Source organism: Nothobranchius furzeri, chromosome 10 (assembly GCF_043380555.1).
Source record: "Nothobranchius furzeri strain GRZ-AD chromosome 10, NfurGRZ-RIMD1, whole genome shotgun sequence".
NCBI lineage: Eukaryota > Metazoa > Chordata > Actinopteri > Cyprinodontiformes > Nothobranchiidae > Nothobranchius > Nothobranchius furzeri.
The window spans coordinates 71,385,360-71,406,365 of NC_091750.1; the positions used below are offsets into that span (position 1 = coordinate 71,385,360).

The 21,006-nt window shown below is 40.0% G+C and overlaps 1 protein-coding gene across 2 annotated transcripts in view; it reads right to left on the minus strand.

Moving 5' to 3' along the window:
* Positions 1-1,045: 1,045 nt before the first annotated feature.
* si:dkeyp-23e4.3 (rho GTPase-activating protein 7) overlaps positions 1,046-21,006 on the minus strand; it is a 48,005-nt gene continuing 28,044 nt past the window's right edge. The window contains exons 7-17 of one of the 2 annotated variants that reach the window (XM_015961859.3): positions 20,587-20,946; positions 19,927-20,192; positions 19,230-19,394; positions 13,462-13,618; positions 13,173-13,371; positions 3,128-3,341; positions 2,488-2,602; positions 2,187-2,414; positions 1,857-2,086; positions 1,607-1,780; positions 1,046-1,508 (exon numbers count right to left, since the gene is read on the minus strand). In XM_015961859.3, coding sequence (XP_015817345.3) covers positions 1,400-1,508; positions 1,607-1,780; positions 1,857-2,086; positions 2,187-2,414; positions 2,488-2,602; positions 3,128-3,341; positions 13,173-13,371; positions 13,462-13,618; positions 19,230-19,394; positions 19,927-20,192; positions 20,587-20,946 — 2,217 coding nt within the window. In that variant the 3' untranslated portion in view covers positions 1,046-1,399. Of the gene's footprint in view, positions 1,509-1,606; positions 1,781-1,856; positions 2,087-2,186; positions 2,415-2,487; positions 2,603-3,127; positions 3,342-13,172; positions 13,372-13,461; positions 13,619-19,229; positions 19,398-19,926; positions 20,193-20,586; positions 20,947-21,006 lie in introns of both variants that reach the window. The other variant, XM_015961858.3, reaches the window with a different exon arrangement.

Sequence of the window (21,006 nt, forward strand, 5' to 3'; positions counted from 1 at the left end):
CAGGGGATAACCGTATTAATGTATTACTGTAAATAAAACAAAAAACGCCAATTGACACCTGAGCCAAAATGCTGGATTCAAACTCATGTTATCTGCATCTAAGTCCGGTGTCTTACTAGTTCAGCTATTCTTTTGACATTTGAGTATTGATCATACTCCTCAGGACCTGAGGGGCGGAGCGGAGCGTGTGACATCACTAACCCAGTCAGTTTTAGGCAGCATTTTTTCCTCTGCCACTGATTCACAGCAATTTGAACTCAGAAATACTCAGATATGCAATTTTGAGCTTAAATTTCTTTAGATGTGTCCTGCAGCACAAGACAGATGCCTCAAGAATATGTTAAAAACACGATTTCCACTGGAGTGGGTCTTTTAAGTGACAGTGATATGTAGATCTGTCAGGATTTAGAGTCACAAGCTAAGCCAGGAGATTGGTGTAGGAGACTATTTTCATGTTCAGCCTGCATGGAAAACTCAGTGACCCAGCACAATCAGAAATAATCATTAAAAATGAGTTTTCAGTGTTCCACACATGTAGAGGGGAGTGAATCTGGGCGTAAATAGAAAATTTAGGCTTTTTTCAAATTTAAGATGATCTGAAGTCATGTTAGTTACTTTTGCAGCATAGAACTTCCTTTAAGCCTTCATAATAAGAGTCTGAATCACCTACCTCAAATAATTTGAAGCTCATCGGATAAGTTATTGATGAGATGTTCTGCCGTTAGAGGTGCCCTCTTTTCAATCACAAGCTTTATTGTGATGTCTTTTCTGGAAATATTTTCCCATAAAATCTCATTTTGGCCACTAGGGGGCAGTAGACAGTTTCTGATCTTTTAACTTTCTGCCCTTTTACATAAAACTGAGGCCCGTTTTCACTCCGAGCTGAGTCAGAACATCCTGTTGGAGGTATTCTCATTTTCCTGGCATTTAACTTCAGTCACCTGCAGTTCACAGCATTTAGCACCGAGAGGTGATGCTGTTTATTAGTGCTGCTTGTTTAGAGGAGAAGTGGAAGGGCTTTTCCGTTTGGCACCAAGACTCACAGTGGAGCAGAAAAACATTTTTATTAGCCGTTTGGCACATTTAGACTTCACTCTTTAACAAAGCTGGCATTTCAAACATCTGGATAAAATTTAGAAGCACAAGTTAAATAATTGCCTTTTCTGCATTTAAATAAAACTTTGCGTCAAACTGTACAAAAACAAACATTAAAATAAAATCTGCGTCCTACAGCATCGTCCAGTGGAGAGGTAGACATCAGGACACATGTACGGTGGCCCAGAGAGCTCAAACAGAAAAACAAGCTAAAGTTACGTTTTACTTGCACAAAACATTGAAATAATTTAAACAAAGTAAATTTACATGTACAAGTGTCTGTTGACATTCAGGAACCACTGACTCATATGTTGGTTTCTCTGTAGTCTGAGCTAAAAGAGTCTCTGATGGACAACAGGCTAGCAGCTAGAAGATGTCCACTGACTCTGCTGTGCCACTCCTGAGACCGACCCCTGCAACAGACGGGAGGGTCAAAGGTCACATTAGTGATAACAGAAGGTCAGAGGCAGTGGTGTTTCGCCTCATCCTGTGAAATGGTAAAAGTTCTGACCTGGTGTCGGTTCTGCAGACGTGTGTCAGTCGGGTCTTGATGGCTCCTGTGGGCTCCAGCAGGTAGAGACTGGAGTGAATGTGGGACCTGATTCCCTGCACCTGAACGTCCGGATGCTCCGTTGAGACGGAGGACAGGAACAGTGGACCAGAAGACGGGTCGGACTGCCAGGTTCTGAACAGGTGAGGACAGAAGGGTGTTACTCAACTCTGTTCCAGGCAGGAGCAGCATGGACTCTGTACCCCATTACCTGAGCAGCAGGTGTTCCTGCAGGGGCTGGGACCCCAGGCTGTGGCCCCGCCCCCTGAGAAGGTACCAGTACACCTCCATGTCCTTGGACAACGTCTGGATGACAGCAGCCTGGTGCAGGCGTTCCTCCCACAGGTGGTGCTCCCTCAGCAGCCGCTGTAGCAACGCATGCTGGGGAGCGTTCACCTCCACAGAACCTCGCCACATCCACAGGGGACAGCTGTCCCTCATCTGAGGACAACAGAAAACATCCTTTAGTCTACTAAAACTAGCTGGTGCTGCAGGAAATGAAAAGATTTTGTTTAGCATGTTTAAAACACATCTGTTCCACCTTTCTGTAGGACAGATCCACATGTTCTGGACCCAGGTGGTTCTCCCAGACCGGGCCTTGTTCCCAGACCTCTTTCAGGAGCTGCTGGGTGCTCAGCTGCAGCCTGATCTGTTCCTCCCTCCCCTCATCCTGACTAGACTGAGCCGCTGGCCCTCGAAGATCTTCACGGTGGGAATCCTCCGTTGAACCCGGAGCAGCCAGACTCCGATCGGGCCAAAACTCTGGAAGCTACAAAGCAGAATTTCTTCACTCAGACAAGAAACATTAGCTGGTTTGTGTCCGCAGAGAAATCTGGACTCACCTGGAAAAGCCTCCGGGCCTTGGAGATCATGCTGGCCAGACCCTGAGTGGCAGCGAGGTTCTCGCTCAGGTCCCGCTGGTCCGGACGGCACAGACTGTACTTCATGTGACCCGACCTACAAAACCCACAGAGACCAGTGGGTCAACTCAATGTTTGGTGTTTTAATCATGATTATTAAATCCAGAGTGAAGTCGGGGAGGTTCTGTTGTTTTCCAAGGTTAAACATGAAAACAGCTTTTTATCGGCAGCTCCGTCGTTCCTGTGAGCTGAATCAGGTTCAGATGGGACGAGAGCTGTTTGGAAACATGACTCCTAATGATGCAGCGGCAGGAAGAGAAACGCCAGGATCTAAAAGCTTTGAGCAAAACTAGGAATTTACCATTGTAGCTTTTTAACAGGTTTAAACAAAAATAATTCCTTATTTCATCTGGTGCCTATCCACCAGTAAAACGAGGTGTTTGGGACAGAACCGACTCAGAACCTCTGATCTTCTCCCCCTTTCATTTCAGGCCAAACAGAACATCACAACTCTTATGAAACATTTCTGTAACTCTGTTTAAATGGGTCACACCCCCTTTAGAAGTGATCCGACTCCATGAGCAGAACCTGGCTTCGCGATTGGTCCGTGGCCTGGCCTCACCTGGCTGCATTGGTGTCCCTCTTTAAGGTGTTGAGGTGGAACAGTGAGGGCGCCAGGCAGACGGCGATGTTGGTGGGGGTCATCTGATTCTCTTCCACACAGGACACCACATCGCTCAGGAAGAAGAGCATCAGTCTCAGAGCTTCTCTGTTCTCATCTGGGAGCAACAAAATGGCTGCCTGACTCGCCACCATTTGCTGATCCTTCGGAAAATCTGAAAGCAGGTTTTGATTTTCATGACTTATAATGTGGTAAATGGCCTGAATTCTATGGTTTAAGAAACACTCCATGGCTCTTCGTAGCGGTGATTCACATGCTGGTGGTGATGTAGCCACAGCTGCCATGCGGCACACTGACAGGTGAGGCTGCCGAGCACAGGTGCCACTATGTGTCATAGGACTGTATTAAAAACATCATAATGTCATGAAAATGGATACTATACTATAGTGCATGCTAAAATTAATATATATAAAAAAATACCCATCATACTATGTATAATGAAAATTTATTAAAAAAAAAGTAACATGTCATGAAAATATCTACAAAACATGATACTATAGTATGTATCATCAAATGTATACCAAAGATCATACTATAGTATGTATCATCAAATGTAAACCAAAGATCATATTAGTATGTGTCCTAAAAATTTGTCATTGTACTATAGTTTGTGTCATGAAAATGCATTATATCATACTATAGTATGTATCATCAAATATATACAAAAGATCATACTATAGTATGTATCATCAAATGTAAACCAAAGATCATATTAGTATGTGTCCTAAAAATTTGTCATTGTACTATAGTTTGTGTCATGAAAATGCATTATATCATACTATAGTATGTATCATCAAATATATACAAAACATCATAGTATAGTATGTGTTCCAATATATACAAAATATACTATAGTGTGTCATGAAAATGTATACAAAACATCATACTATAGTATGTATCATAAAATGTATACAAAACTTCATACTATAGTATGTGCCATGAAAATTGATACAAAACGTCATACTATAGTATGTGTCATCAAATGTATACAAAACATCATACTATAGTATGTGTCATGAAAATTGATACATACTATAGTATGTGTCCCAATATATACAAAACATCATACTATAGTATGTCCTAAAAATTTATTAAAAAACATCATACTATAGTATGTATCATGAAAATGTATACAAAACATCATACTATAGTATGTATCATGAAAATGTATACAAAACATCATACTATAGTATGGATCATGACATGTATACAAAACATCATACTATAGTATGTATCATCAAATGTATACAAAAAAAATCAAAACAGTATGTATCATCAAATGCATACAAAACATTGTACTATAGTATGTGCCCCTATATATACAAAACATCATACTATAGTATGTGTCCTAAAAATTTATTTAAAAAAATCATACTAAAGTATGTGTCACAAAAAATGTATACAAAACATCCTACTATAGTATGTCATGAAAATGTATACAAAATATCATACCATAGTATATATCATCAAATGTATACAAAACATACTACTGTACTGTTTGTATCATCAAATGTATACAAAACATCATACTATAGTATGTATCCTGAAATGTATACAAAACATCATACTATAGTATGTATCATAAAATGTAAACAAAACATATTATAGTATGTGTCATGAAAATGAATACAAAATATCATACTATAGTAGGTATCATAAAATGTATACAAACATATTATAATATGCGTCATGAAAATGAATACAAAACATCATACTAAAGTATGTATCATAAAATGTATACAAAACATCACAAAATAGTATGTGTCATGAAAATTGATACAAAACATTAAACGTATGTATCATCAAATGTATACAAAACATTGTACTATAGTATGTGTCCCAATATATACAAAACATCATACTATAGTATGTGTCCTAAAAATTTATAAAAAAAAATCATACTATAGTATGTATCATGAAAATGTATACAAAACATCATACTATAGTATGTATCATGAAAATGTATACAAAACATCATACTATAGTATGTATCATGACATTTATACAAAACATCATACTATAGTATGTATCATCAAATGTATACAAAGAAGTCAAACCATAGTATGTATCATCAAATGCATACAAAACATCATACTATAGTATGTGCCCCTATATATACAAAACATCATACTATAGTATGTGTCCTAAACATTTATTATAAAACATCATACTATAGTATGTGTCACAAAAATGTATACAAAACATCCTACTATAGTATGTCAAGAAAATGTATACAAAACATCATACTATAGTATGTATTATCAAATGTATACAAAACATACTATAGTACTGTATGCATCATCAAATGTATACAAAAAAAGTATACAAAACATCATACTATAGTATGTATCATGAAATGTATACAAAACATCATACTATAATATGGATCATAAAATGTATACAAAACATATTATAGTATGTGTCATGAAAATGAATACAAAACATCATACTATAGTAGGTATCATAAAATGTATACAAAACATATTATAGTATGTGTCATGAAAATGAATACAAAACATCATACTAAAGTATGTATCATAAAATGTATACAAAACATCATACTATAGTATGTGTCATGAAAATTGATACAAAACATTAAACGTATGTATCATAAAATGTATACAAAACATGATACTATATTATGAATCATCAAATGTATACAAAACATCATACTATAGTATGTGTCCCAAAATATGCACAACATACTATAGTATGTGTCCTAAAAATTTATAAAAAATATATCATATTATTGTATGTGTCATGAAAATGTACACAAAACATAATACTATAGTATGCATCCTAAAAATTTACAAAAAACCCATCATGCTATGTAGTATGTGCCATGAAAATGTATACAAAACATCATACAAGGTTGAGTCCTAAAAATGTATAAAAAACATCATACTATATAATATGTATCATGAAAATGGATACAAAACATCATACTAGTATGAGAGTTCTAAAAATTTATAAGAAAAAGGTCATACTATAGTATGTATCATCAAATGAATAGAAAACATGATACTATAGTATGTATCATCAAATGTATACAAAACATCATACTAATATGAGTCCTTAAAATTAATTAAAAACACACCATACTATAGTATAGTAATATTGTACTATCGTATGTGTCCCATTATATACAAAACATATGTATGTGTCCGAAAAATTTATAAAAAATACATCATACTATGTATGTGTCATGAAAATGAACACAAAACATAATACTATAGTATGCATCTTAAAAATTTACAAAAAAACCCCATCATGCTATGTAGTATGTGCCATGAAAATGTATACAAAACATCATACAAGTATGAGTCCTAAAAATGTATAAAAAACATCATACTATATAATATGTATCATGAAAATGGATACAAAACATCATACTAGTATGAGTCCTAAAAATGTATTAAAAAACATCATACTATATAGTATTAGTCCTAAAATAAAATAAAAAACATCATACTATAGTATGTGTCATGAAAATGGAAACAAAACATCATACAAGTATGAGTCCTAAAAATGTATAAAAAAACATCATACTATAGTATGAGTCCTAAAATAAAAAAAATACATCATGAAAATGGAAACAAAACATCATACTAGTGTGAGTCCTAAAAATGTATAAAAAATCATACTATAGTACATGTGATTAAAATGTATACAAAACATCATACAAGTATGAGTGCTAAAAATGTATAAAAACATCATACTATAATATGTATCATGAAAATGGATACAAAACATCATACTAGTATGAATCCTAAAAATGTATAAAACCCCATCATACTATATAGTATGAGTCCTAAAATAAAAAAAACATACTATAGTATGTGTCATGAAAATGGAAACAAAACATCATACTAGTATGAGTCCTAAAAATTTATTTAAAAAATCATACTATAGTAAGTGTGATGAAAATGTATACAAAACATCATACTATAGTACGTGTCATGAAAATGTATACAAAACATACTATATAGTACACGTCCTAAAAAATTATAAAAAAAATCGTACTATATAGTATATGTCATCAAATGTATAAAAACATCATAGTATAGTATGTGTCAAGCATATATATATGTATATATATATATATATATATATATATATATATATATATAATATATATATATATATATAAAATACATATATATATATATATATGTATTTTTTATATATATATATATATATATATGTATTATATATATATATATATAAAATACATATATATATATATGTGTATTATATATATATATATATATATATATATATTATATATATATATATATATATATATATATATATATATATATATATATATATATTAGTGGTGGGCATAGATTAATTTTTTTTAATCTAGATTAATCTCACTGTAATCTTGGAATTAATCTAGATTAATCTAGATTAAAATGGCACATTCAAATTTTGCCAAAGGCATATGTGTGTGCTACCTAGATAATGAATAAAAGCAAGTCTTTTAGAATGGAGGCGTATTTCTTGTTTCAGTAATGCATCACAGACTGATAAAGCAGTTTTACTACGATAACTGATGATGAAAATAAATAATTAACTATTTACAGTCAGTAGCATTTGGTCAATCAGTCCGAGCTCTATTTCTCCTTCTTCCACCAGTCACTCAAGCAGACCAGCTTGTTCACATTGTCTGGTGACAAACTAGTTCTTCTCTTCTACACAATATGGCCTGCTAAAGAAAAGAGTATATAGATACACACACACACACACACACACACACACACACACACACACACACACACACACACACACACACACACACACACACACACACACACACACACACACACACACACACATACACACACAGAAACTATCTGGCCTGGGGAGGGGGTTAAATTTCTGGGGTGCCCTTCCAATGCCCCCCTTTAGTTTGCATGTAGGATCGCCTCTGGTGAATAGGAGCGAGAGCTGGAAATGATGCCACAGCTCACCTGTATGAGCAGAAGCCAACTGTTGCTGTTGTTGCCTCTGAAAATGGCAAGGGGAGTTATCCTAGCTCAACTTTTCTAAATAAATATAAGAATTTATGAGTAAAAAGTTTATTATTACAGGTAAATTTGAGTCGAAGCCACATGAACAACAACCTGTAGAAACAATTTATCACTTTATCACAATAAACAGCTGCTAAAATAGCTAAACTTAGTTGGAAACAGCACCAGTCTGAGAAAGTCTTGTCTCGGTTTTCTCACATCCGAGCGCTGCTTCGGCCGCGGACGGTGAAGTGTGGCCCGGGGAAAGCCCGGCTGGAAATGTCGGGGGTAAACAAAACAAAATAAAAAAGAATGAAAGTCGGATTTATGGATTAAACTCTGGTGAAAGTACATAAATTATTTACGATCCCGCGCGATGAGATGGGAGAAGCGCTGCTGGTGGCGACGGTGCGACTGTTCGGCTGCATGGGGAACATTAACCTCCGCGAGCCTGGCGTCCGTCCATACGTACGATGATCCGCGCCGAGTACACGTCCGCGCCAACCAGTTATCCATCCGCACAATGTGAAAGTCATCATAGTTTACTTAGTATAGACCCAGATCCCAACCCAACTTTGAGAATAGATTAACGGCGTCATTTTTTTTATCGCGCGATAAGAGTCTGGCTTTGCCGCAGCGCGTTAACGCCAATAACGGCCCACCCCTAATATATATATATATATATATATATATATATATATATATATATATATATATATATATATCTCTATAATAAAAAAAATTAATTCTATATTATGTCAGTTGAAAGGTAAAAAGGAGAAACCCTTACATGATCCATGCATCAGGAATGACTTTGAAGACTTATTCTCTCATTCTAAATCTTTAAGCTGGTTTTCTTATGTCCAGGGAATATTTGTAATAACATACAACATGAACACATATTTAAGTATGTGATCATAAATATATTGAACTAATTAAATATGTGTGTTTCAGCATATATGTTACTATGTCTTTATTAACATTGTGAATGAACACAAACATGTTAATGTATGGGTATGAATCCATATTTAAGTTTGCCATCATCATCATCATCATCATCATCATCATCATCATCATCATCATCATCATCATCATCATCATCATCATCATCAACTTTTATTTATAAAGCACATTTAAACGGCGACAACCTCAATCAAAGTGCTGTGCAAGACAATACATCACCAAACTAAATACAGCAGCATAAAATAGAGAAAACAAATAAAAACTATAAAAACAACCAAACAGGTGTAACGATAAATTTTACATATTATTTAGTGAACCATAAAATGTGAGATTCCATAGGAAATATGAAATCAATCTTATGGATCTCTGGATCATTTAAACCAGAAGATTGGAACTTTTTATTGCAGGGATTATGTAACCACTTCGTATTAACTCAGAGACAAAAGAAAGAGAGTCAAGTTTCAACAGTTTAAAGATTTATTACTAAATAAATTAAACAAGACTAACTTTAAACACTAGGTGTATGGTGTAACTAAGGTGAAGTAAGACTGAGGATGGTGTATGTGGGAAATATGTTCAGAACCAGCAAATCCGTAGAAACGATTAGTTCTGATGGGAGTGAAGATGATGTTTCGCTCTAAGCTTTGGTTTGGAGATTTATAACACACATTGAGACGCCATTTTGTCAGTCTATGTACCCTTTGCGGAGGTCCCCGTTAGATCAGGAATGTCGAGGTCCAGCTTGACCTTCTCTGGAACCGAAGCCGGTAGAAAGGCAGCGGTTGCTGACCAGACCAGTCTTGAGATACCCCCAGGTCACGACAGTTTATTGGCATCTAGCAAGACCCAAAAAGGGGTCGTGATGGTTCAGCTTTTATTCTGAAAGTAACCATTGCAGCAGGTGGAACATGCAACATATTTAATCCAGCTTGTCGTTAGGTTCTTTCCGCTGAAGAGGAAAGTTACGGATTGGCCACTCCGATAACTTCTCTAGAACGCTTTGAACTCAAGTTAAGATGACGTGGGCATAATTTTATAATTTGGATGTTTTGATTTACGGTCGAATCAAAAAAGGACAACAAGAGGGGATTTACCAAGCACCAACAAAACCACGACTCGCATCAGATCTAGAAGGTTCTGATTGGATCAGAAAAGGGAAATGCGTCATGTGACTTTAAGCATTAAGTGGATGAGAATGTCTAGTGTCTAGTTTACAGTCATATTACTTATTAAAATACTACTGATCGTAAACATTATCGTTTCACAAATTGGTTCACATTTTATTATTGAACTAACACTTTGTTTGATTAGCTTATTAAAAATAGAGAAAGAGTTCTTTGATTTATTATTATTTAAAGGGAAAGAGTTCTGTCTTCTTTCTTCTTTCTCGTGGAATAGGCCTGTACCAGTAACTTATGGTTTTGCTTGGGCAGAGCAAATAGAGCAGGGTCTTTTAGGTCAGAAATGGACAATTCATCACGCTACACAGGAAAGCACAAGGGTTAAACAGTCTCAGCCGGGATGGCCAGGGAATAGAAATATGTCTTTAAACATACTTTAAAAGTGGGAAGGGAGGGGGCAAGTTGGACCGTCAGGGGGAGTTGGTTCCAAAGTTTAGGCGCACAAACTGAAAAAGCCCGTTCGCCATGGGCCATCAAGCAGAAGGTTGGTTAGAGGACCTTAGGGTTCACGCTGAAACATAGGGGCTTAAAAGATGTGCCAAATAAGAGGGGGCCATTTCATGAATAGATGTGTAAACCAACAGGATAATTTTGAACTTAATCTGATACCGAACTGGATGCCAGTGTAAATTAGCCAAAACAGGGGTGATATGCTGCCGTCGGTCTATGCCAGTAAGAAACCTTGCTGCAGCGTTCTGTCCCAATTGGAGGCATACCACTGAAGAGGAGGGAATACCATATGAGAGTTGGCGTAGTCCAGACGTGACGTTACAAAAGCATGAAGAACTGACTGAAGATCTTTTTTGTTCAGGACAGATATTAGTTTGGCCAGCCGGCGAAGATGAAAGAAACACGATCTGATTACCTGGTTTATCTGTGCATCCATTTTAAAAAAAGCGTCCAGAGTGACCCCCAAATTTGTAATTGTTGGCTTCACCAAAACTGACAATGAAGGGAGCAGAGATGGCTCCACAGCAGAGGGGGAGCAGGGGGCAAAGAAAATAGCCTCCGGTTTGGAGCGGTTAAGATGGAGAAAATTAGCCGAGAGCCAGGATCTGACTTCACTCAGGCAGTCAGTCAGTGGTTGCACAGGATCAGCAGTTTTTAGGGCCACATAAAGCTGACAATCGTCAGCATAGAGATGAAAATGTACCCAGAATTTTCTAAAAGTTGCTGCCAAAGGTAAAATATATAGATTAAAAAGAAGCTGACCTAAAACGGACCCCTGGGGAACCCCACAAAAAAGAGGTGCCACTCTAGAGGCGCAATTCCCCAGGGCAACAATAAAACATCTGCATTTGAAATAGGAGCAGAACCACTCTAAAGCTGTTCCACGAATGCCAATTAACTGCTCCAGTCGCTGTAATAGGATTGCGTGGTCGACAGTGTTAAAAGCGGCAGTTAAGTCTAAAAGCACCAACAACACATGAGAACCAGAATCAGAGGCAAGCATAATATCGTTAAAAACACGAATAAGTGCAGTCTCAGTGCTGTGGTGAGGCCGAAAACCAGACATAAAAATGTCTAAAACATTGTTGGATTTAAGGAAATTAAAAATCTGGATAAAAACCATCTTCTCCAACAATGTGTGTATGAACACAGATGCATGTCCTTATCCACCTTATTTCTAGTCCCCATGAGCCCTTGTGTCAAATATATACCGTAATTTCCGGACTATAGAGCGCACCTCAATATAAGCCGCACCTACTAAGTTTTTAAAAACACATGGAACGGTACTTATATAAGCCGCACTGGGCTAAAAGCCGCAGATATCTACCGAATATCTACTGAATTGAAAACGTAGTTTAACTGAACGTAACTGAACTGATCAGTATCAAACAAAACAGAAAAGTTATTGATTAGTTTATTCATCGTCCTCCTGCGCACTGAAACCATTGAAGTCATCTTCTTCAGTGTCGGAGTTGAACAGCCTCAGAAGAGCTTCGTCACATACCTTTTCTGTGGCGATGTCAGTGTCGCTGTCCGTGTTGCTGTCATCATCCCGGGGTGAAGCTGGCTTGAATGAGTTCTTCCCGCTGCCGTCTCCAGTGCCCAACCATGGATTCATTCATGCCAAGCTTACGTGCAGCAGCGCTGTTTCCCTCCTTTACTGCCAGATCGATGGCCTTCAACTTAAATGTGGCATCATATGAACTCATATGTGTAGTTTCCATGATGAGGGGGTATGGATTTGAAAAATTAAAATGAGCACTTTCTTCGATTTCCACTTTTGACTTCCACCTGTTTCACTTTCTGCTAAAGCGCCCCCTGGCAGGTGAAGGAAAATCTTCAGTAAAGCCACACCTCATTATATGCTGCGTGGTTCAAAGCGTGGGAAAAAAAGTAGCGGCTTATAGTCCGGAAAATACGGTAACTGATTTCTGGCTTGGCGTCGTATTGAGTGGAGACCATAGATGGCTGATGCGATCCGTTCGTGCTAATCCACTTTCTACTGCCTTTTTAGAGACGTAAACTACGTAGGAACACTAGCTGTCACAACTCAGACGGACACGTTACAAACCCTCTGCCTACTGCAATAGAGGGTTGGAGGACGATATGAAAACGTGTCCAAAGCTAACATACGATAACATTTTTGCTACTTTCCTTACTCTGTTGCATCTGATGGCGAGACAATGAACTATCTTAAACGTTTTGAGGCTTATAAATACCTACAGGGTAATAAGGTTGGTTGTTGAAAGAGATGGGACACAATCTTATTTCCTTAAAAGCAGACATCACATGTGTGCATGTATGTGATTAAACACGTATGTGTGTGTGAACAGACACTCACATCCTGTAAAGATGTTTCGTGTGGTTTTTGCTCACATGTGTAAATGTGGAGGAACGTCTCGCAGAGTTTGCTGCTGAAGATGGGTTCAGGGAGGTCTCTGAAGTACTGCTTCACCATGTCAGCCACATCAAAGGCTGACTGGCCTTCAAAGGAAACTCCATCTGGGTCCGACTCCACCATCTCACGGAGGTACTGGATCCGAGACTTCACTCCCGACTTCCGGAAAAGGCCCACCTGACAAAATGCATATAAAGATAACTCGACCAGTGAGTCTTGAATCAGTGAAAGGTTTAGACCAGGCTGTGTCCCTTCAGGTGTGCTGACCTGGTCCAAACACTTGGTCCTCAGGTACACCAGGGCTCTGAGGATGCAGGGAGGAAGTGGTTCTCCTGTCTGCTGGACACAGACGAGTAGAGGAACCCCAAACACTCGACCTTTCACCCCAATCTCCTTGGTCTTCCTCGGACTTTTAGGGACATTCCTGGAAGATCAAAAGAGCTCATTGGACTCCAGCAATCCTCAGGATTATATTTATCAGCGTGGATGTGTGCCGAGAGAAAAGTTCTAAGGATTGATGTGAACATAAATGCTGTCCAGGGAATCTCAACAAGTCAAGTGGTGAAAAGCTCCACTTGGATCCGTTTCCTTTTGAAGGGGAAATAAAAATAAACATTTTCTCATTACATAAGTCCCCAGTGAGGACGGAAAAGTGTGTGGAAGTCCAATCAGCAACGAGAGCGGAAACATGGGCGTTCAAAGAAACCCAAGAAAGAAAAACAAAAAAATTAAATTAAATTTAAAAAATCCAAAGAAATCCAAGTTCATGTTTCTGCTCCGCCAACGTTCCCAGAAACACCCAGGAAACGTTCCAGGGAACCATGGACGTAATTTTCACTTTAGAAGTGGGGGGGACACGGGGGTATCTTTACAGTATGTTCTAATGGGAAACAGACTTCAACACAAACGGTTGTTTTCTGCTTGGTCCTAGAGCTCAACCAGTGTCAATTTGATATAGCGTATATTGTTTTTGGATGGTAAAAAGTGCAGGGGTCAAAACTTGACTTTGGAAAAAGTGGGGGGGACATGTCCCCCCTGTCCCCACTCAAAATTACGTCCATGCAGGGAACCCCTGGAGAACGACACGACAATTATGTCAAAGCATGTCGACACTGCTGCTTCTTCTGTGGCGAGACGATTTTTAATCCCTCTGGTTTTACGGCAGCTTCTCAGAGTGGCTTTTGGAAATGTAGCTTATTCTGAGAAAAGTGGCTGGGAGTGCTATCCGCGTCCCCATCAGCAGCTAAGTATGGCGTTTTTAATCATCCAGTACTTTGGGATCAGTGATTACATCATTGAAACAATAACGCTTAACCGATTGTTGAATCTTCTCCTAGTGGAACGTTTAGTCTCGGAGCGCTGAGAGGACAGTTCTTTTAAATCAACTTTCTGGATCTGACTTTGGATGAATAACATTTCCTCTCTATAACGGAATGATTTTATGAGTAAAAAAAAAAAGGATGATTCCAGGGTTACGTTTCAGTTTTGGTCTGAAAGCTTGTAGGAGGATTTATCCATCCATTTTCAGTCGCTTATCCCGACTCGGGTCACGGGGTCAGCAGCCTAAGCAGAGATCCGGACTTCCCTCTCCCCAGCTGAACAAAACAGCCAGAACAAAGTTCAACCTCACATTGGACCGGCTCGCGTGGGGTTTGTGACGTAACTACAAACAAACTGACATTTATGAAAATGTTTGTGTCACAGTTTAGTCACTAAGTTCTGGATGAATGCTCCAAGTCGGGAATGACGCTTCCCAGCTGGAGATGGTAGGATGGAGGAGAGATGGACCGTCTAATGGGGGCTAGAAAGGTTCTACCCGTTCATCTGCATCCCAACCTAAATCCCAGGTCATTTGCAGGGTGGGCTAAAGCTGCTGCTGCTCCTGCTCCTCATCTAAAGGAATCGTTTCAGGTATTCCAGGTCGGGATGCCTCCTGATCACCTCTCTGAAGGGTTTCCAGGTTCTGGAAAAATCTAGAATTCACTGGATGAACTATGAAATCCTGCAGAAGGAGATTTAGTGTGTCTGGGCATAAGGAGATCTGGGTTTCCTCCACAACCAGACTTTAAAAAGCAGAGGAAATGGATGGATGAAGAAGAAAAATTAAAGTATAAAAAGATTTTAAAAAATGATTAAAATTATGTTTCAATCAAACTTTATTTGTATGGCACTTTTCATACAAAAGAAAATTCAGCTCAAAGTGCTTAACAGATTAAAATGACCCAATATAACCCATATTCCCATCCCACTTGCCAGGCACACACACACACACACACACACACACACACACACACACACACACACACACACACACACCCTGAAAGGTTTAAAGGGAGAAAAGAAAAAATAATTTAATGTTAATGGAAGAAAGAAACAATTTTTTAAATGAAACTTATTAAACTAAATTGTGATGACTTTGAGACACCTGAAAACAACTTTGTGACTTTTTTAGAGAAAACTATTCGTGCACGTTTCTTAACAGCGAGGCCCCACGAGTCACGCTAGGAACCCGATTCCATCTGGAAGATCTGGAGATGGTCAGGAGCCTCCATCATGAACATCGTTCTCAGTTTCTACCAACAGGAACCGATGGTTGCTGTTTTCTCCAGTCATGAAAACAAGCTTAGGGTGATTTAACTGAACTGAAAGTACAAGTTTGTTTGGTTTAAGTCGGAAAGACAAGACAGGAAGTAGAGGAAAGCTCTGAATCTAACAGAAGAAACATGATGTTCAGCCTTAAGTCAGCAGAAACTCTGAAGTATAAATGTCTTCTGAACACAAAAACTCCCCACAGGCGTGCTCAGACATGATTCGTGTTCCAATAAGTCCACAAACAGCTGTTTAAAATGCTAAACCCGACTCAAAGCAGGACCGTTGAATCTTTTCTTTCTCCCAATAAAGCCTCCGCTTCTTCTCCATCTCCAAACGCGCGTCTGATCCTGAAAATTAAAGAGGAAAATCTGCAAGGAGTAATTTCAGGAGCGGTTTGAGTTTAAACGCTCATTTCCCACATTCAGCCTTTTCGGAGGGAACGCAGCGCCAAAGACTAATTGGTTTTTCCACCAAAGCAGAAAGCAAGCAGGCCGCGTGTTTACGAGAGTTCAGCAGGGTAAACAAGCCTGAGTGTGTGGATGTTTACTGTTATACTCTTATTAAAAATGAATTCGTCTTCATTTTGCACGAGGACTTAAACCAAAAACAAAGTGGGAAGCCGAGACACTAATCCCCTCAAAGCCACAGACTGTGCTGATTAATGCAGAACAAACAGAAACTCCTAAACGTTCCTTCCTCATCCCGTTGGCTGGAATTACCCCTGAAGCTTCCGTCAGGTGAGTTCTGCTCCTGGATTTAATCAGTTTGTTACGGATTGTAAATAAAGATGATTAATTTGGTTCGTTATGATTTTTGGCTGTGAGAGAAAAGGCCCGGATTGTGAAGGACAGGTGTGCTCAAATCCGTCTGAGAGCCTCCGACGTTTGGTGATGCAAGTGAAACAGAAGTGATGAAATAGGAAAAGTTTGGAGAGCGGCAGCTGGAAGGTTGTGTTTGGCTGCTGAGACGGAAACAGCCGGGAGGAGCTGAGAGTCAAAGAACTGGCAGCTCCTGAAGAACGACGATCAGCTGCTTCAGCAGGATTCGCGCCGAGCTGTCGAGCTTCAGCCGCAAGTCGGTGAAAACAGCAGAACCGCGGGTCTGGCACTGAGCTGTGAGCACATTCACTGCAGAAAAGTTAGGAAAACTTTCCATGAACCGTTCTGGAGCCGACAAATCACACCGAGTGATCCTGTGACTGACAGCTGCTAGTGTCAGAGCTCATCCAGTCTGACAGGATGAGGCCATAACAGGAAATGACATCAGAGCTGCATTTATATCCCAAGCAGCAATAGGACAAAAGACAAAAATGTTGTTTAAGCTAACAATCTGGTGAAAAATCAGTAGGATCATAGCCTAGTGAACTAGACCAAATTCTTGCTTTGCAAAGTTTGGTCTAGGCATGCTCCATTGGAACCTCTGCAGCTCCTACCAGGACTCTGGCTAGCCAATCACAGCTCTCTAGAGGGGTTTCAAACACATAAAGAGCTGTGATTGGTCCATAATGGTGGGCCAATCATAGTGCTCTATCTGCTTAGTGAACAAATCACAGAGCTTTATCCACTTTGTGGGCCAATCAGGGCACTCTATATGTCTGGTGGGTGGGATGATGCAACAGAGTGAAACAAGAGTAAGTCACATTCATTGTCCAGTGGAATGCAGAGATCATTTGAAAGACAACGGTAGAACCCGCCCCACAACCGAGAGCCGTCAATGGAGCATGGCCAGACTAAATAATACATTTATTTAGTCTGGCTTGCCAGGCTAGTAGGATCATAAATATTCAGTAAAAAATCCTGTTAACATGTAATCTAAACCGCTTTCCACCCAATTCACACTTATTTTTTATTAGTGAAAATGAGCCGAGGCATAAAACAGGAAGCAAGTAAAAAAAAAAACGTTTTTCTGAAACAAAAAGATTGATTATTTTACACGTCTTCTGCTGTAATTCATTTAAATGATCATATTAATCCTGTATCCTGATTCAGAATAATGGGCGGAGCCTGAGCAGGCCTCTGGAGCTGGCCAATCACAGCAAACCAGGAAGGAAGCTTCTTTAAATCTGATTTCTAATCACAAAATCTATTAATCTGGAGTTAATCTGCTTTAGAAAACTTACAGGTGAAAGATTTTAAATTAATCTCAGGAAGTAAGATTAACTGATTAACATAACTGATTAAACAAGTGGTTTCAGACAATTTCAAGATGGCCACCACAGCTAATCAACACCAGACAGCTACAGTTTAGTCTGATTTAGGGCTCTGACCATAACTCGGTTATAATTCCATTTTTGGTTCTTTTTCAAAACACAGGAATGGTTTCTCTTTACCTTGCTGACAGTTTCGTTTGCGGCTGCAAACTTCCTCAGGCTGACGCTGATGGTGGCGTCACTTCCTACTCCGTTAATCCGCGGGCAGCAGAGGGCGACAACGTCCTCTGCTGCCCGCTCTCCCCTCTCTGACGATGCAGTCCCAAGCGTGATCCAACGAGTAAACTCCATCGTCTCTGTTCATGGTCCCACATCCACGCCTCCTTATCTCTATAGCTTCCTTTATCCATCTTTTGTATTTCTGTAGTTCTTTTCTTTCTGTTGTTGTTTTCCTTTGCTTATTGCCCATGTCGGGGAGAGCGGGGAGCAGAGGGCGACAACGTCCCCTGCTCCCCGCGGATAAACAGAGTAGGAAGTGATGTCACCATCAGCGTCAGCTCTGAGGATGTTTGCAGCTGCAAACGAAACTGTCAGCAAGGTAAAGAGAAACCTTTCCTGTGTTTTAAAAAAAGAACCAAAAATGGAATTAGAAGTCAAACACAGCAAGAACGTACCAAAGACAACTCGGTTATGTTTCAGATGAATGAACTCATATCTGTCTGTCTGTAGAGGAGGGGTACTCAGAGTAGTTTCTGCTCATTAAATAACAACAGACAGCTACAGCTTATAAAACTGACTCTCCCATATTCTAGTCAGAATTCGCAAAGCTCCTCGGATGAGAAGCAAAACCAAAGAAGCCCGGTTGCCTCCATTCAAACCCTTTTGGATCACCATGACCTGGATGATGGAACCTTCGCATGGTATCTGAAGTTGTTCCTCCTCTGGAAGGCGTCACCTCTCATCTCAGCGGTTTGTGGAGTTCTGCAGAATTATGTCTCAAAGCTGCCACCAGCAGATCTCCATGAGGCAGGACAACCTGATGCAGAATCACAGTGGAGCATTTCTTCTTCTGGATGTTTTTAAAGCTGAGGGACCTGAGTTATGAATAATGAACGAGTCTCCTAGTCGACCGGAAATATTTACTCTCTGCCCACCCACCTGCCCTTCCTCCCACAGCTGTTTGCTGGAAGAAGTCTCCTCTCTGTTCCCTGACCCTCCCCCCACCCCCCACCCCCCACGACACACACACCACACTCGCCCTCATGCATAAAACCCCACGATCGTCCCTCCTTACCAACTCCAGCCCTGCTTGCTGGACGGGGAGAACTTGTCCATCAGAGCGGTGAGTTTCAGCAGCGACAGCTTCTGCAGCAGAAGGATCTGGGATGCCGACTGGCTCTCCAGTCCCAGGCTGGATGGCAGGTTCTGCTCGCTGGACCACTGCAGGCGCTGGCTGGCCCTGCTGGACACACCGAGGTGATCAGACAGGAGAGGGTGGTGAAAATGGGCCTGTTCTGGAAGTTTCTGACACTGGATCAACATTACGATCAGAAATGTCAGTAAACTCTCCTCGTCTGACGGCCCTAAAATAATATTCATAAATAAAATGAAACTAGAGAAATAAAACATGAAAAATGGTCCAGTAAAGCGTCACTTCCTTCTCTCGTTTATTCATTTATGGTGAATTAAAAGCTTCTGCCAAATAGAAAATAATTACGATTACTACCCTCTAATACTCCAAATATAATTTACAGTTTCAATAAAATATTTTTCAAAACGTTCCTTTTTGTTTCAAACTGCTTAAGGAGTTAATTTGGTAAAAAAAAAAAAAAGTGATGAATACTTTTTATACACAACCAGAAAAAAAGGTAAAAAAGTTACTTTTTTATAAATATAAACAAAAACACGACCTGTCAAAAAATAATAAAATAAAACCTTCAGAAGTTGTACAGAAACCTGCAGCAATCTGGATTAAACCTCGTCACGCTCACCTCCTCTGGGGAGGGGCGGGGCTGACTTTCAGGTTCTCGGGATCCTCCTCCTGACTCTCCTCCTCGGGATGCTGCACCTCCAGGTGGATGTGACTCAGGGAGGAGCCGTGTGGAGGTGAGTCCTGGGAGGAGGAGGAGCTCCTCTGACCGTCGTCTTCAGACATGTTCTCAGACCAGGTGGAGACCAGCTGTTGGAGGTTGCTGATTCTCTCCAGAACGCTGTCGAGGGCGGAGAAAACGTCCTCACCTGCCATCAGTCGGCTCACCTGAGAATCAGGAGACAAATAGATGAAAGTTTCTGCTGGGAGACTCCGTTTAGGGTTCAGGAAAAAACTTGTTTCCCTTCATAACTTCAGTGATATTCCGGGACTTTCATTCCAGCGGCAGAACCTTTAATCACCCGATTCCTCTCGTGCGTTTTCCTATTTCAGACTCGTACCTGAGGCGGTCGGAGATGACTCGGCACTCTCAGACTCAAACAAATCTGGTATTTCAGGCTTAATGAAAAAGCTCAGACTCCTTTTGGGGCCCGTCTCACCAGAACCGACCGAATCACTTCTGTTTTATTTATAATCTCACAGCTGGTTCTGGTGCTACTCGCCGTATTGATTCAGAATAAGAAATCCGGAGCTCCTGACATGTTGGTTCTGTCGAACCCACCTCCAACTCCTCCCCGGTCCGTTCTGCATCGCTCCCTACTTCGATCTCGGACATCTGAGCGTCCTCAAGCATGTTGTCGTAGACGCTCAGCCGGTGATCCGCTGCAGCGGGTCGACCCGAGCACGAGGATGCCGGGCTCTGGTCTCTGGTGGCCAGAGAGGATGGCCCCCATTTGGAGTCCTGCCGGCCCCGGTAACCGTGGAAACTCCCAGTCCTCCAGTTGATGGAGGAACTGTCCATGATGGGGGACAGGATGTGCTTGTGAGCGAGGGAGGTGGGGAAGGTCCCGGGTTTATGTCCGTGCGGGATCTGGAACACCAGACTATCCTGGCTGCTGCTGCTGACCCGGTTCCTGGAGACCTGAAAGAGGAAACTGATCCATTAGAACGATAGATCAGGAATCTTTCTCCTATATCCACA